Source organism: Panthera uncia, chromosome B1 (genome assembly GCF_023721935.1).
Source record: "Panthera uncia isolate 11264 chromosome B1, Puncia_PCG_1.0, whole genome shotgun sequence".
NCBI classification, from domain to species: domain Eukaryota; kingdom Metazoa; phylum Chordata; class Mammalia; order Carnivora; family Felidae; genus Panthera; species Panthera uncia.
Window position 1 is genome coordinate 2257777 of NC_064811.1, and position 15063 is coordinate 2272839.

Here is a 15063-nt window from a genome sequence, read left to right on the forward strand (position 1 = left end):
CGTAATTGGTAGATCTGGAGTGTTTGTCTTTTGAGGCGGGTGTGGACATCTGCCTGCACGATGGGCCCGCCCTTTGTCTCCGGCTTCTGCGCACTTTGTGCTGCTTCTGATCCCAGAAGGTTCAGGCAGCCGACACCCTCTCGCCTCTACTTTGGTTTTAGTGAAGCAGACAGTTCGTGACCCTGTCCAGACACCCTCTCGCCTCTACTTTGGTTTTAGTGAAGCAGACAGTTCGTGACCCTGTCCAGAGTGAAACCCAGCGGTGACCCAAGACCAGAGCCTTGGGAAACTCGGTTTCTTTCCTCTCCTTGGAGGTGGTTACCAGGCAGCCTCCTGGCCACCCTGTGTGACATCCATTCCTTTTCTCAGGCATCTTCGTGCCCGAATTGTCACTCAGACCCCAGACAGCTCCACGGTCTCTTCCTGATGTGGCCTTTGCTCATGCCTTTTTTTGTGTGCTTCCTGTTCCTTTCCCGTAAATCGATGGCGTAGGCCTCTGTATCTCCAGCAGCCTCACCAGGTCAGGCTGTCTGCCTCCACTGCCCCTCTGAGTCACTCCGTCTCCCTCCGTATCCACTTCTACCAAGGGGATCCTGGAGGTTGATGCTCTGGTTTTCCTGCCCTCAGCACCCCCTCCCCGTCACTTGTGGCCCTACCACCAGTGGCACAGCCACCCCCACCTGGCGGGTCACGAGCGGGAACAGGCAGCGCTCGGCTCTCGGACACGAGCGCTCCTCACGCGCTCCGTGAGGGCCGCCGGTGGCGATGCTGCTTGTGGGCGGCCCGCCAGATGCGGCGCCCCAGCAACGTTCCATCCTTTTTTAATCTGCCGCTCTTCTGAGATGGGGTCAGAGCAACCACTGCTTCTACGTTTTTAGTTTGAGCAGCTTTATTGAGATGGAATCCCAGAGTACGCACTTCACCCACTCCCAGCGTGCGGTCGGCGGTCTGCTGTTCATACGGGGTTACGCAGCCCGTGGCCCAGGGCGCTGGTCTGACTTTGTGGAAGACTTGTCAGCCCTCTGTAAGCAGGGCAGAAGCAGTTCTGAATCCGACCAGGGTAGCCCGCTGGGACGTCCCCACATGTCCACAGCGGAGGGCCACGAGGGTGCCTGGGCCGAAGTCCTCCAGTGCCGCTTGCTCGCGTGGCCTCAGACGTGTGCCTCCGTGTCCTCGCTGGTGGCGTGGAGCTGGCAGTGTGGCGGCATTTTGGAATTGGCGTGTGCGGCAAGGGGGCTGCTGTACCTGGTGCCCCAGGGCAGCGTCTGGTCAGGCCCAGCTGCCCCTTCACATCTAGGAGTCTGGGGAGCGGGTAACCCTCCGTCTCACGCGACGTTTACATTCCTAGGGTGGACCAGCCGCACCCAGTTTGAGGAAACGTGGGCCACCCTCCTCGGTGTCCTGGTGACTCAGCCCCTCGTGATGGAGCAGGAGGAGAGCCCGCCGGAAGTAAGGCCGCGTGCAGGCCCGTGCGTCCACTGGTTGGCACACGGGCAGTTACAACAGCTGACGGATTGTTTGTGGTGGCCTAAAGAAGGGCTGCACGCTCGTTTTCTTGGTCTTGTCTGTAGAAGACTAGCCAGTTCATACTAGACTGGTGTTGCACAACAGGAGCAACCCCCCCCCCCCCCCAAAGTCTGAGTGGCCTGGGTTCCCAGTGGGTGGAGTACAGTTCATCGTAGTGCATTACATGTGAAGGGTCAGTAAGGTTACACCCTTTCTTGAAAATATTTGTGAGTTCTAAAAAATTTAAAAAAAAAAAAAAAAAAAGGGCGCCTGGATGGCGCAGTCGGTTAAGCGTCCGACTTCAGCCAGGTCACGATCTCGCGGTCCGTGAGTTCGAGCCCCGCGTCAGGCTCTGGGCTGACGGCTCAGAGCCTGGAGCCTGCTTCCGATTCTGTGTCTCCCTCTCTCTCTGCCCCTCCCCCGTTCATGCTCTGTCTCTCTCTGTCCCAAAAATAAATAAAAAACGTTGAAAAAAAAAAAATTAAAAAAAAAAAAGAAAATATTTGTGAGTTCTGTTTATCAGTATTCAGGTACAGTGTGGAGGTTGAATCAAATGAAAAGGCCCGTTATAAAGACCACGTATGCATGTGTACCTGCGTCATTTGCAGAGATTTATCAAGCGTCTTGGAATGTCAGGGGACCTTATGTTACTATAATGTTAGCAAAAGCCATGTTCTGATAAGGCAAAGCCTGAGATATTGAAAGTCACGGGATAGAAGTCCCTAATTCTGCTAGAAGGTGTGGTACAAACTTGTAGAAATGAATGTTCAAAGAGTAGACATATGTCAGAAATCCAGATTCTTTTTTTTTTTTTTTTAACATTTATTTATTTTTGAGAGACAGAGCACGAGCTGGGGAGGGGCAGAGAGAGGGAGGGAGACCCAGAATCCGAAGCAGGCTCCAGGCCCTGAGCTGTAGCACAGAGCCCAGTGCGGGGCTCGAGCTCATGAACCGTGAGATCGTGACCCGAGCTGAAGTCGGCCGCTTAACCGACTGAGCCACCCAGGTGCCACCAGATTGTCTTTAAATTCATGTGTAGAATTAACAGGTTGTCATATGCAAAGTCCCTAAAATTAGTGAGGAAATTTCAGGGCAATTTCTTAAAAAGTAATTTGTGTTTGGAGATTTGTATCTGTAAGAGACCTTGTTTTGAAAGGTGGACATTTGCCCATTAGATTCGTTTCAAGTCACAGGTGCGTGTGGGCTGCGGCATCAGGGAGGTGTGTGCCCCCTAGCGCTCGGGGCTCTTCCCCGCAAGGCCACGTGGCCTGAGAACCATGGCCTCCGGGCTCTGTGGACAGGTGGGTGTCTGGCCGCTCGTGACTTGGTAAAGCGTGGACTCTCCTTCTAGGAAGACACGGAGAGGACCCAGATCAACGTCCTGGCCGTGCAGGCCATCACTTCGCTGGTGCTGAGTGCGATGACTGTGCCCGTGGCCGGCAACCCGGCCGTGAGCTGCCTGGAGCAGCAGCCCCGGAACAAGCCCCTGAAAGCTCTCGACACCAGGTGAGGCCAGCGAGGCGCACAGAGTGAGCGGCACCTCCTCCCCGGGCCCTTGCCCTTGTTGCCAGAATTACAAACACGACACTTGGGCGTGTTGCTTGCTGCGAGAGGTGCGAATGCAGAGGTGATCTGGTGACCCGCGGCAGTGAGGCCTGCGTGTTCAGGACGGACCCCGGCAGAGCGAGGGCTAGCCCAGGGCACGTGGACAGGAATCGCCTCAAAGGAAGTGCCATTTGCTGTAGCGGCCCCTGTGTTTCCTTTAGGCAAAGCTGGAGGAAGCCCCGAGGTTTTTGGCTTTTGAGGTCTCGATGGAAGGAAAATACTGTTTTTAACCTTTGTTCTGAACTTCAGGTTTGGGAGGAAGCTGAGCATTATCAGAGGAATTGTGGAGCAAGAGATCCAAGCGATGGTTTCGAAGAGAGAGAATGTCGCCACCCATCACTTGTACCAAGCGTGGGACCCCGTCCCTTCTCTCTCTCCAGCTACTACAGGTACCTGTGGGAGGACAGGCCATTCGTCCCCGGGCCGGGATGAGAATGTGCCCGAAATACTAAAGAGGGGGCTGCGATACTAAATGTGCTGCCCTAATTCATGACCACGAGTGTTGCTCAGGACCAGGGAATTTTATCAGCCTTGCGGAGCTCGAGTCTGGTACTGAACCGGAGTCGTGTCTCTCCCCAGTCAGGCCATTGGAAGCAGAACTGGTCACTTACGTGAAAAATCAGAGTCCATCAGTGATCCCCGTGAACCTCCAGCTTCTTGGGAGAGAGCACCGTGGCAAGGGCAGGCCGCACCCTCCGAGGGCCCCTTGGGGCCGGGCGCCCCTGAGCCCCAGCTCTCCGTCCCCGGCTGCCGTCCCCTCCCCCAGCGCTGCGCCCGCTTTGTCTGCACCGCAGGCCGTGTGCCTGCCCCTGAAGTGGGCGCTCGAGTTTGTCACCCTGGCTTACAAGACGAGAATTTTGTGTGCACACGTTTTCTGTTGAAAAATGATATTTTAGCGCAGCGTTTTTGTGATCCCCTAGTTTATTTTAGGAATTGTTAGATCCTGCGATTTTAGGCACCTTAAACGCTTTACCCAGAAAATGTTCTGTGTAGAAGTGTACTTACCGGGGCATTGAATTAAAGTCAGGATTGTGAACTTGGGTGGCCATAGATCCAGTGAGGGTCATGCCCACCGGGAGAAAGAAGTGGCCTCACCCGGTGTCACAGGAAGCAGGAGAGAGTAGGTGCCAGGAGGAGTGCCAGCGCTCCAGGAGCCCTGAGCAGAGCACGTGCTTCCAGGGCAAGGGGCACAGGAAGCCTCTTGGAAGACGGTGTGTTGATGCTCCATCTGGCAAAGGGTTAACTAGGGGTTAGCCAGGGGCAGGGGTCGTTTGTTCTGGGGTGTGGAGGGTGTAAAAGACTGATTGTGGAAAAGATGGGTCGGTTGAGTAGGGGCTTCTGCCCGCACCCCACTCTGGTGGGCACAGCTGGACAGCCTGGGCACCAAAGCAGGGTCCTGGGAATTGTTGCCCACTGACGTGGTCCGGCCCCCAGAGCAGAGCGCCCTCCTGCTGGGCCGTCGCCCCATCTGCAGCTGCTAACTGGTTTTTGCAGTTCAGGCCCCAGCCAGTTCCCCTGCAGAGTCCTAAGCTGGTTTGTTCCAGAGAAAAAGTGATCATTCACTATTGCCCCGCTGGCTCTCCCAGCTTAATGGGCTATAAAATGGCAGAGAAAACCCCAGAGACCCTCCGGGCTCTACAGAGCTGTGCCATCCTGCCAGCGGGTCTGGGTGGGCGCTGCCGGGCCGACGCCACGCAGGGCAGCAGTCACGGTGTTCTCGCCCGCAGGTGCCCTCATCGGCCACGACAAGCTTCTGCTGCAGATCAACCCTGAGCGGGAGCTGGGGAACATGAGCTACAAGCTCGGCCAGGTCAGTCACACCCGCGTGGCCGGTCACGTCCCCCAGCTCTCCTCGCCGTCCCTTGTCAGCCTTGGATTCGGGCCATTTAGTACATCCAGAGGAAAAGGTTACGTGTGGTTTTTAAATAAAAGGAGCGTTTTTCTTTTATCTGTTCCTATATGCTCTACTCCGAGGAGGATTTAAAGGGTCTCGTGCATGTACTGGTGTAAGCGTGTGCAAAGGTAGCGAGATGGTGTGTGTTCGACTTAGGTCCGGGGCGTCACACAGGCGAGAGTGGCACGCGTGGGGCGAACACAGAGAGGGGCCCGTGCTCTGATGGGCCACCAGTTTCGCCACGAGTGTCCCAGCTGCCAGCTCAGAGGGAAGTGTGGTCCCATAGTGCAGTGTGGTCGATGGGCTGGCTCTGGGCCCCAGGGGACGGCTTACTGGGTGGGTCACCTTGAAGTATACTCGGTTTTCCCGTCAGAAAAACAGGACAGTCACGCATATGCCAGTGACGTTGGAGGAGCTGGGGAACAGGGACGTGGCCCCTGGAGCTGTGAGGGGGTGTGTGCTGGGCGGAAGGACTCGGTGTGGCAGCCTCGTGGCTGCTCTGTCCCCGCCGTGTCCTCTCAAACCTCACTGGGCTACTTAGCAGGTATGCGGGGCTGTTTTCTTGTTAGCTGTTGTCGCGGAGGACGCTGGTCAGAGCAGGGTTTGGAAATACCGGTCTGTCCCGAGGGCAGCCCCGTCCCTTCGGGGCACAGGCTTGCAGCAGAGACCCCAGGCCTGCTCTGTCCCACCCTTTCCTGCCCACGCACGTTCCTCTATGATCAAGGAGTCACAGGCAGGCCGTCCGAGCTCTGTCCCTGCAGAGAAGCTTCTGTCCCTGAGACAAGTCGAGGTGATGGAGCTCAGTGTCATTTCTACGGGAGTGTTTCTGAGGAGCAGGCTATGAGTGAGCAACGTTGGCTCTTGGGGTGGCGCCTGGCCTTATTCTGGTACGCTGACGTTTGCCCGGCTGCGTCCTTTCTTCGGCACCTGTGTTCACGTCTAGCCGCCGAGAATTGAGTGTAGTGCGTTCACCTGGGGCTGAGCCCTGAACCCACCCTGCCCTGCTAACAGGCCGGTTGGCTCCCGAATCCCTCCATGCTGAGCCGTCACTGGCTGTTGGGGAATGAGGGGAGCAGGGGGCCACCCTCTCTCAGAGCTTAGAGATTGCTTGAGGCCTTGCAGCCCCTAGTCCGTCTATGGTGGCCACCTCCAGCCTGCCCTCCTGTTGCCAGTCCCCCACGGCGGGTGGGGTCGGAAGGGGAGATGGCTGTCCGTGCAGAGTGGGAATTGGGGCCGGTGTCCCGGATGGTGGTGGGAATGCAGCACACGCTCGCTGGCAGTGTGGATGCCATGCCACGTGCCGGAGGGCCCCCTCGTGAACAGAGCAGACGTGGGAGCACGCTGCCCTGCCGGAGGGGGGGGGGGGGGGGAGGGGCACCCCGGCGGACAGATCGACTCCCGTTCCCAGCACTGCTGCCGCCATCCCCAGAACAAGCACGGGAAGGGCACGGGGGTCTGCAGCTCAGGGGACCGACACCCGTGCCCTGACCACTGAGCCCTGTGTCCTTGTCTCCTGAAGGTGTCCATTCACTCCGTGTGGCTGGGGAACAGCATCACGCCCCTGAGAGAGGAAGAGTGGGAGGAGGAGGAGGAGGAGGAGGCCGACGTCCCCACGTCTGCATCACCACCCACATCGCCGGTCAACTCCAGGTTTCTTATCTGCCGTTCATTTCAAGCGATTTGAAATTTCCCATCAGTCATTTGATGTGATTGGGGCACCCCTTGAAACAGGCCTTTCATCTTGCGTACTCTGCAGGAAGCACCGGGCTGGAGTCGATATCCATTCCTGTTCCCAGTTTTTGCTTGAATTGTATAGTCGCTGGATCCTGCCGTCAGGGTCAGCCAGAAGGACCCCCATCGTCCTGATCAGCGAAGTGGTCCGATCTGTAAGTCTGCCTCCCCCGTTGCCCCTGCACATGCGCACGGGGCTCGTGACGGCACACACGCAGGCACGGGTGTTCGCACGTACACGCCAGTACGGACACTGCACGCTCACGCAGAGTTCGCGGTCTCTGGGAACCCGGGAAGGAGCTCTCGGGGTTTCACAGATGCAGGGTGATCCCGTAGCAGCTCTCCAGCCGGTGGAGCGGCCGTTTCCGAGTTTCCAGTCCGTGGCCCGTCGATGCCCTTTTCGGTACAGTGGAAGTAGTGCAGGAGCGTCCCATCGTACCACGGCTCTCAAGGCCACGTTACGTAGCCACGTTTGTCTCCACAAGGGTCTGTTTCTTAAATGTCGGGTTTGTCAGAAGAGAGTGTGCAGACAGTGCCACCACCACACCCCCTTTGAGAGGCTCTGCTGTGGAGCCGTCGTCAGCTGCGGACCAAGGCTGCCGCACGCGCGGGGACCCCAGAGAGTGGGTCACGCCCGTCAGTGTTTACGGTACCGGAAGTGAAACCTGTGGGGTTTGCACACGGCTCCTCGTGAGACGCCGCGTCAGCATTTTTACCATCGTCTGGCGAGAAGCAAGCAGGAGTCTGAAGCTGAAGACCCCGGGTCCCTGTTTCCTGCCCACTGACCAGCTACCGCCCACCATCTGCGCGGTCTCTGCGGCACGGGCTTCCCTCACCTAGGCCTCGGTGGCACCTCTGCCCGGTACCTGCAGGCGGGAGTTTTGAGCCTGGCTGTTCTCAGTTCGCACTTTCTAAGGCTCTTAAGTTATTTTCCATTTGGTCAAGTTGAGAGTTTTAATAATTTTATTTTTAATTTGTAATAAAAGTTTACAGTTTGATTTTTTTTTTGATCAATAAATTACAAGCACCTGTAATACAGGCCTTTTTGTAAGTTATTAATCCATTTGAAATAACAGTGATAATTTTTGAGGTTTGGGTTGTTTTTTTTTTTTTTTACGTTTATTTAATTTTGAGAGAGAGATCGAGCCAGGGAGGGGCAGAGAGAGGAGACACAGAATCTGAAGCAGGCTCCAGGCTGTCTGCTCCGCATTCAGCCTGATAGTACTACGAAAGGACTTTGAGAAAACACCGCCCTGTGGTCAGAGGAGAACAGAGGTGAAAAGGCGGATAAGGGTCTTTTTTTTTTTTTTTTTTTTTTTTTAAACGTTTATTGATTTTTGAGACAGAGAGAGACAGAGCATGAACAGGGGTGGGTCAGAGAGAGAGAGGGAGACACAGAATATGAAGCAGGCTCCAGGTTCTGAGCTGTCAGCACAGAGCCCGATGCGGGGCTCAAACCCACAGACTGTGAGATCATGACCTGAGCCGAAGTCGGATGCTTAACCGACTGAGCCACCCAGGCGCCCCCGGATAAGGGTCTCGATGTTACCACAAAAGTGGTTCCGACCTTGAGAAACCCGGGAGGTCCTCCAGGGTCCACCACGTCCACCTTCAGAAGGGCTGCTGTGGCGACTTGCTGAGCCCCGCTGTCCTCCGGGGCCTCTGAGGAGGGGCAGCGTCCCTAAAGAGCAGACACGCACTCGCCTCGGTGACGCTTATGCGTAGGTGGTGTCATGTGAAGAGTGAACAACAGAGAACTGAACATTTTGGGGAGACTGAGTTGCCGAGCTTTTGTTTCTGAAACAGCTGCCCCTTCCTGTGTCCCAGGGCTTTGGAGAGCCCGTCCCCTCTGCTGCCCAGAGACCTAGTATCTTGCAGAATAACAGCTAGAGGGCTTCTCAGCGGTTCCGCCGCGGTCGTGACTAAGATCCGGGCGCTCGCCCTCGGTGGGCCGCACAGATGCAGGGGGATTTGAAGAAGAGACTGGGTGGCCCGCTCTTCACGTTACCTGTTCCCATTGGATTGTACGTCTCCAGTCAGGGCCCCCGTCAGTTCCCATATTTAAATGTCCCGGGGATGTTGGCACACGTATTTTGGACTTTGTGGCTTACTTCCTGTCTGAATGCTCTGCGTCCCCAGCTCCTAGTGGTCTCAGACTTGTTCACTGAGCGCACCCAGTTTGAGATGATGTATCTGACGCTGACCGAGCTGAGGAGGGCGCACCCTGCAGAAGACGAGATTCTCATTCAGTACCTGGTGCCTGCCACCTGCAAGGCGGCTGCCGTCCTCGGAATGGTAAGCCCCAGGCGGTGCGGAGGCCACCTCGTACTGGCTGCATGTTGTGGCCGTAGGGAGCCTCGGCCTTGGAAGGCCTGACCCGGAAGGAGAGTGGGAGGACTCGGCTCTAACATCCCTGCCTTTCTGTAGGTCACCGTGAAGCGTGTTATGGAGGGCGAGCCTTGGATTAGGGCTCTTGTACCCCTTGGCTCTGGGTCATCACGGTGTGGGTAGCGCGAACACGACCGGCCCCTCCTCCTCAGTTGCCCACGGCCCCCCGCCTCCCCCCCCACGCCCCTTTGCTGAAGAGCTGCCGGCTCCCGTGCTTCCTGCCAACAGACCTCCCTCCCGGGGGCCATTTTACCCCAGAAACCCTGCATTTGTCCCCCACGTCCGGATGCCATTGTCTGTTGTTAGCGGGAGGGCAGACTGCCTGCTTTTGCGTTCTTCCTTATTCTGCGCCCAGTCGATCAGAGCTCAGCCGACGCGGCATGCACCCGTTCTTCTGTGCGTCCGTCACCACGCGGTCCAGGCTAACTGGACGTGATGTGAGCACATGAAGGCGTTTGCACGGGGCCTGCTCTGGTCAGCGTAGGGAAGGACAGAACCTCCGCCGTTAGAAGGAAACGGCTGGACTCCAGGCTGTGCGGGTTTGGCGTGTGCTTGCTCTTTGCTACGTAGCCTTTACCCGGGATCTGTGGGGCCTCTGCTCCCTGTTTCCTGGAGTCCCATCTTCACGTTGGTGGTGGAGACTCATTCATCCACCAAGCATGTGGGGGCTGCCACGGCCAGGGGCTTGGGTCCCTGTGTGGGGCGCGGTGGTGTTGTCCCTCTGCCCCCCCCCCCCCCGTGTTCCCCCTCAGTCCTGTCTGTCCTGACAGTGACCACGAGAACAGGTCTCCTCGCCCAGTCTCACAAAGGTGAGCTCTTGTTTCATCTGGGCCCCCGGAAGCTGAGACCAGGTCACATGGGACATGGCAGAGGTCTGAGTCCACGTCTGTGGCCCAGAGCCCTGACTCTAGCCCCTTCCTGGCTTTGCTCCCCTGTAGGATTCATCCCTCTGACCCAAAGTGCCCAGGCAGGTATCATCCATCCTGGGTGGCCAGAGCCCTGGTGCCACCATCAGGGAACAGAAACAATGAATCCGTTGGCCTGCCTTCTGTGAGCACATCACTTCAAAGTGTGTGCCCTCTGGGCGTCGAGAGACATGTCAAAGCAGCTGGACTTGAAGGGGTCCTTTTGTCTTTGTGGGGGATTTCAGCTGCTGGGTTCGTTTTCATTGTAATTGTGTTTTTGTGCTCAGGCCCAGGTCCCCCTAGACAAATGTTGTGTTGTCAATAAATCAAATAAACAATCATCATTTTCTAAGAAGACCCTAAGGCAAGACTTGCTGCACGGACACAGACTCCCCACCCTGACGTGCATGCATGGGTCTCTGTGTAGGCAGCCGCGCTCCGAAGCTTGTCTTTTCCTCCTGAGACACTTACGTGGTGTCAGGAAGTGTGTGTCCCTCGCTGCACGTCCTGGCGGTGCTTCCAGAGGCAGGGGCTGGATGCACGGCGGAACCGTCCTTAGGAAGGCGTCGCACCGCCGTGGTGCGTGTGCGTCTGCTCTTGGCGGGGCCTGCAGGAACCCTCAGGTGCCAGTAGCCACCTTTCCGAAGTGGGGTGGCTTGTGGAGCCCTGGGGTCACCCCCACTTCCACACCGTTTCCTGTGGCTGCCTCTGCTCTAAAAGGAGCGTCTTGAGGGAGGCATGTGGCACGGAGCGCGAGGGTTCCACTGCGCCCTACTGTGTCGAGGGTGCTAACGGCCACGGGTAGTATTTTGGTTCAGGTCAGTGCAGACTACTGTTAAGGGTCCCCAAGACCACCCTGCGTTTTTCTGGGAGGATTCACATATACTCATGGCTGGGATTTACCCCGGTGAAAACAAAGCACAATCGGCACAGGGTAAAGCGGGGGGGGGGGGGGGGGGGCAAGTCCCGAGGAAGCAGGCGCCAGCTGCCAGCATCCTCTCCTGGGGCGTCAGGTGGGGTGCGTTGTGACAACACGTGTGGGGTCTCGTCCGCCAGGGGAGCGCATTAGAGACACAGAGCAGGGCTCCCGCCGGCGGCCGGTCCCTCGGGCCACTCTCCCTGGCGCGGCCCAAACCGCAGGCCCCTGGGAGGAAGGTGTCTGTGGGGACACGGCGTTGGCGTGACCGGGTGAGGCACAGGGGCTGCTCTGGTCAGCGGGGGAGCCGGGGACGCTCCCGCCAGCCGGGTGCCCGGACGCCCGCTCAGGGGCCTCTGGGGGGCCTGCTGCCAGAGCTCCTGCACCCAGTCTTCCTCTGTAGCTTAGGTCAGCCCCTCGTTGGCCTCTCCCGACCCGTCGTGGGCAAGCCTCTGCTCCTGTGCCTGTGCTCTAGGACAAGGCCGTGGCCGAGCCCGTCAGCCGGCTGCTGGAGAGCACACTGAGGAGCAGCCACCTGCCCAGCAGGGTCGGGGCCCTGCATGGCGCCCTCTACGTGCTGGAGTGTGACCTCCTGGATGAGACAGCGAAGCAGCTTGTCCCTGTCATCAGCGACTACCTCCTGTCCAACCTCAAAGGGGCAGCCCAGTGAGTGGCAGTGGCTGCGTGGGGGTCTTGGCGTGGGCCGGGGGAAGGGCGGGGTCGTACACCAGGTCCTGGGGCCCAGGTGGGCCCCCTTCCGTGGGGACGGGGGCGGAGGTCCTGGCGACATAACACGCACCGTCAGACCAGCCCGTATCTCCTGGTTTCAGCTGCGTGAATGTTCATAGCCAACAGCACGTGCTGGTGATGTGTGCCACCGCCTTCTACCTGATTGAGAACTATCCCCTGGACGTAGGCCCAGAATTCTCCGCGTCAGTAATTCAGGTGAGCGGCCTTGGGCGCCTTCCTCTGGAACGGACGTGTGTGCGCGCTCTGTCCCCTGCGGGTGGTACTCTCAGAGGAGCAAGCGCGAGCGGCGGGGGCCTGACCCAGAAGTCTTCCTTGTGTTCAGATGTGTGGGGTGATGCTGTCCGGGAGTGAGGAGTCCACTCCGTCCATCATTTACCACTGCGTCCTGCGGGGCCTGGAGCGTCTTCTGCTCTCCGAACAGCTGTGCCGGCTGGATGCTGAGTCCCTGGTCAAGCTGAGTGTGGACAGAGTGAACGTGCACAGCCCGCACCGGGCCATGGCTGCCCTGGGCCTGATGCTCACCTGCATGTACACAGGTGCGGGGTGTGGGGTACGGGGCCCCAGAGACTGGCCCGGGCCCACTGCCTGCCAGCTCAGTGCCACCGAACTCCAGACCATACGGATCTGCTGTCCAAGTGAGCGAGAAGCGTGTTCATTCTTGGTTGGACACAGACCCCACGACCCCACTGCACTTCAGGAAGATCGTAGAGCAGGGGCTTGCGGTTACTGGCTCAAGGCCACATTGCTGTGTAGGCTTCAGAGCCCAGCCCAGGGAGCAGGTCTGCAGACTGACCACTGCACCCCATGTACCCACGGGGGGGCCAGGCCCTGGGCGGCTGAGCTCTCCTGTCACTTGATTTCACATGATCTCTCAGGCTTCGTTGAACTCCCTTGTGGGTTCAAGGCGTGGTCTTCAGAGCAAGTAACAGTACAGAATGATTTGTTCCAGGGAAGGAGAAAATCAGCCCAGGCAGAACCTCAGACCCCAGCCCCGCCGCCCCAGACAGCGAGTCCGTGATCGTGGCTATGGAGCGTGTGTCCGTTCTTTTCGACAGGTGAGAAACGCCCGCCTTTGCCCTGAGCTGCCCTGGGACGCTCGCCGGGAGCAGCTGCCTTCGCACGCACCTGCTCCCTTCTCAGCCCTGCCCCCGTGGCCCGTGGTTTCCCCGCTCTCCCCCTGACTGCACACACGCCTCACTTGGCTCTGCGGGAGCGGCCAGTCCTTGGGCCTCAGCACCTGGGAGCTTGGGGTGTCCCTCTCCCGTGAAGGTTGGGGGCAGCCCCTGTCAGTGTGGAGGCCTCGGGTGGGGCATGTGAACCGGACAGGCACGTGGAGTTCTGAGCAGTAATGGAGATGTCTGTGGGACACTGCTGCCTTTGGGCGGGGAGCCTTACCATCAAAGCAGGCTTGGCCCGCAACCCCCCTCTCCGCTCCCCGCCCCGGGCCTGGGGAGCACAGCCCCGGAGCACCATTAACAGCAGCTTCCAGGAGTCGTGCTCGGTAGACCGGGGTAAAGATTTAAACAGCAAAGGAAAGTATCTCTGAGAGCTTGGTAATTAATCCCCGCCCCCCCCCCCCCCCCCCCCCACTGTGTGCACTTGTGTCCAGAGTAGGCTCAGTTTGCCAGCTCTGGAAAATGGGTTGGGCACCTTGTCAGGCTCTTTCCCCAGGACCGCACCCTGCGTTTTGCCCCAGGCCTTGCCCCAGGCCTCCCAGTGCAGACTACGAGATGCGTCTGCAGCCTTGGGAGGCCCATTCTGCACCACTCAGCCTGGCCTGTCCCTCTGGCCCAGTCAGCAGGAGGCTTCTGGCTTTTTCTCACAAGAGCACGCTGAGCCAAGGCTTTCCCTGCGTCCGCTCGGTCCACATGAGGTGTTCAGGAAAGCCAAGCATTGCAGTCTGTTTCTGTGTTGAAATTTAAAATGAGTGTTTATAGCCATCTTCTGTTCCACACAGATCTGTCGAGCCTGACCACAGCCGGGTGACGGGCAGGGGAGCCCACACTTGGGTCCCTGCCTTCGTGGACCTTGCATCCCAGTGCTAACAAAATACACCAACATTTTAGCGAGTGCTGTCAGGCATGCAGTGTGGTCACTCTCCAGACGTCAGGCGGGGGGGACACTGAGTTGACGGGAGGTAGCTTTTGATTGTGGGTGTCGTCCAGAGCAGCAGCCTCGCCCCTTGCTGGGCCAGAGCTGGCATGCAGGCGGGGGGTCTGGGCATGCCTAGGAGGCAAGGGCCCCGTTTCTGGGGCCGTTCCGGCACTTTTCAGCGGCGTATGGCTCCTCTGTGGGCACAAATGGAGGAACCTGGCCAGAAGGCATCGCTCGAGGTGCTCACTGTAGTATCTGGGGCAGCAGGGCGTGGAGGGCATCAGCAGGAGAGTGTGCGGGTAGGGGTCAGGTAAGAAGGGTCCTTGCTGACTGCAGAGGTCTGGCATCAGAACGGGGTGCTGAGACACCCACAGCATTTGGACATGGATGGAAACCGAACGGAATGTGGATGGTGTTCTCCTTATGAACTTTTTTTATCTCTAATGTCACCGTCTCAAACCCCTGTTGCTTACAACTTGACACGACTTTGAAACCCCTTTCTGAGGCCTCAGCCCACACACGGGTTGGGGGGCCGCGAGCCGTGCCTTCACCTGCAGGTGCCTGGTGAGGCCAGTAAGGAGGGGGTTGCCTGTTTGCAACACGTTTGTAACATACTGGGACCCAGGGCGCCTCCCAGCTGGCATCAGACATGAGGCCCTCTTGAGGTGGGGCCAGACTCTGACCTGTGTCCCCTCCTTTTAGGGTCAGGAAAGGATTCCCCTGTGAAGCCAGAGTGGTGGCACGGATCCTTCCTCAGTTTTTAGATGACTTCTTCCCACCCCAGGATGTCATGAACAAAGTCATTGGGGAATTTCTGTCCAACCAGCAGCCATACCCACAGTTCATGGCCACCGTTGTGTACAAGGTGAGGGCACGGGGTCGCGGGCCAGGGGAAGCCCCGACTTTCCGGACCGAATGCCTTTTAACACCTGGATGCGCTGACCTGGTGCAGGTGCTGGTGGGCCCCACTCCTCACCCTGCAAACTGCAGCGCCCCTTACCCCGCACCCCTGCTTCGGTAGAGCTGTGGCCCCTGACCCTCTGGGCCTCTCGTCCTCTCAGGTTTTCCAGACCCTGCACAGCAGTGGGCAGTCGTCCATGGTCCGGGACTGGGTCATGCTGTCCCTCTCCAACTTCACCCAGAGGAGCCCGGTGGCCATGGCTGTGTGGAGCCTCTCCTGCTTCTTCGTCAGTGCTTCCACTAGCCCCTGGGTCTCCGCCGTGTATCCTTCCGGGTCCGGGCCGGGGCCCGTTTACCAGTCCTGTGGTCTCTTC

At 58.4% G+C, this 15063-nt stretch overlaps 1 protein-coding gene across 1 annotated transcript in view; it reads left to right on the top strand.

Moving 5' to 3' along the window:
• The window catches only part of HTT (huntingtin), a 150628-nt gene that overhangs the window by 130724 nt on the left and 4841 nt on the right, over positions 1–15063 (top strand). Inside the window, exons 54-66 of the mRNA XM_049630212.1 lie at positions 1349–1449; positions 2858–3012; positions 3361–3500; positions 4839–4921; positions 6525–6655; positions 6762–6891; positions 8876–9031; positions 11421–11611; positions 11776–11890; positions 12018–12231; positions 12645–12750; positions 14492–14654; positions 14851–15011. Of these exons, the coding sequence (XP_049486169.1) occupies positions 1349–1449; positions 2858–3012; positions 3361–3500; positions 4839–4921; positions 6525–6655; positions 6762–6891; positions 8876–9031; positions 11421–11611; positions 11776–11890; positions 12018–12231; positions 12645–12750; positions 14492–14654; positions 14851–15011 (1846 nt within the window). The remainder of the gene's footprint in view (positions 1–1348; positions 1450–2857; positions 3013–3360; positions 3501–4838; positions 4922–6524; positions 6656–6761; positions 6892–8875; positions 9032–11420; positions 11612–11775; positions 11891–12017; positions 12232–12644; positions 12751–14491; positions 14655–14850; positions 15012–15063) is intronic.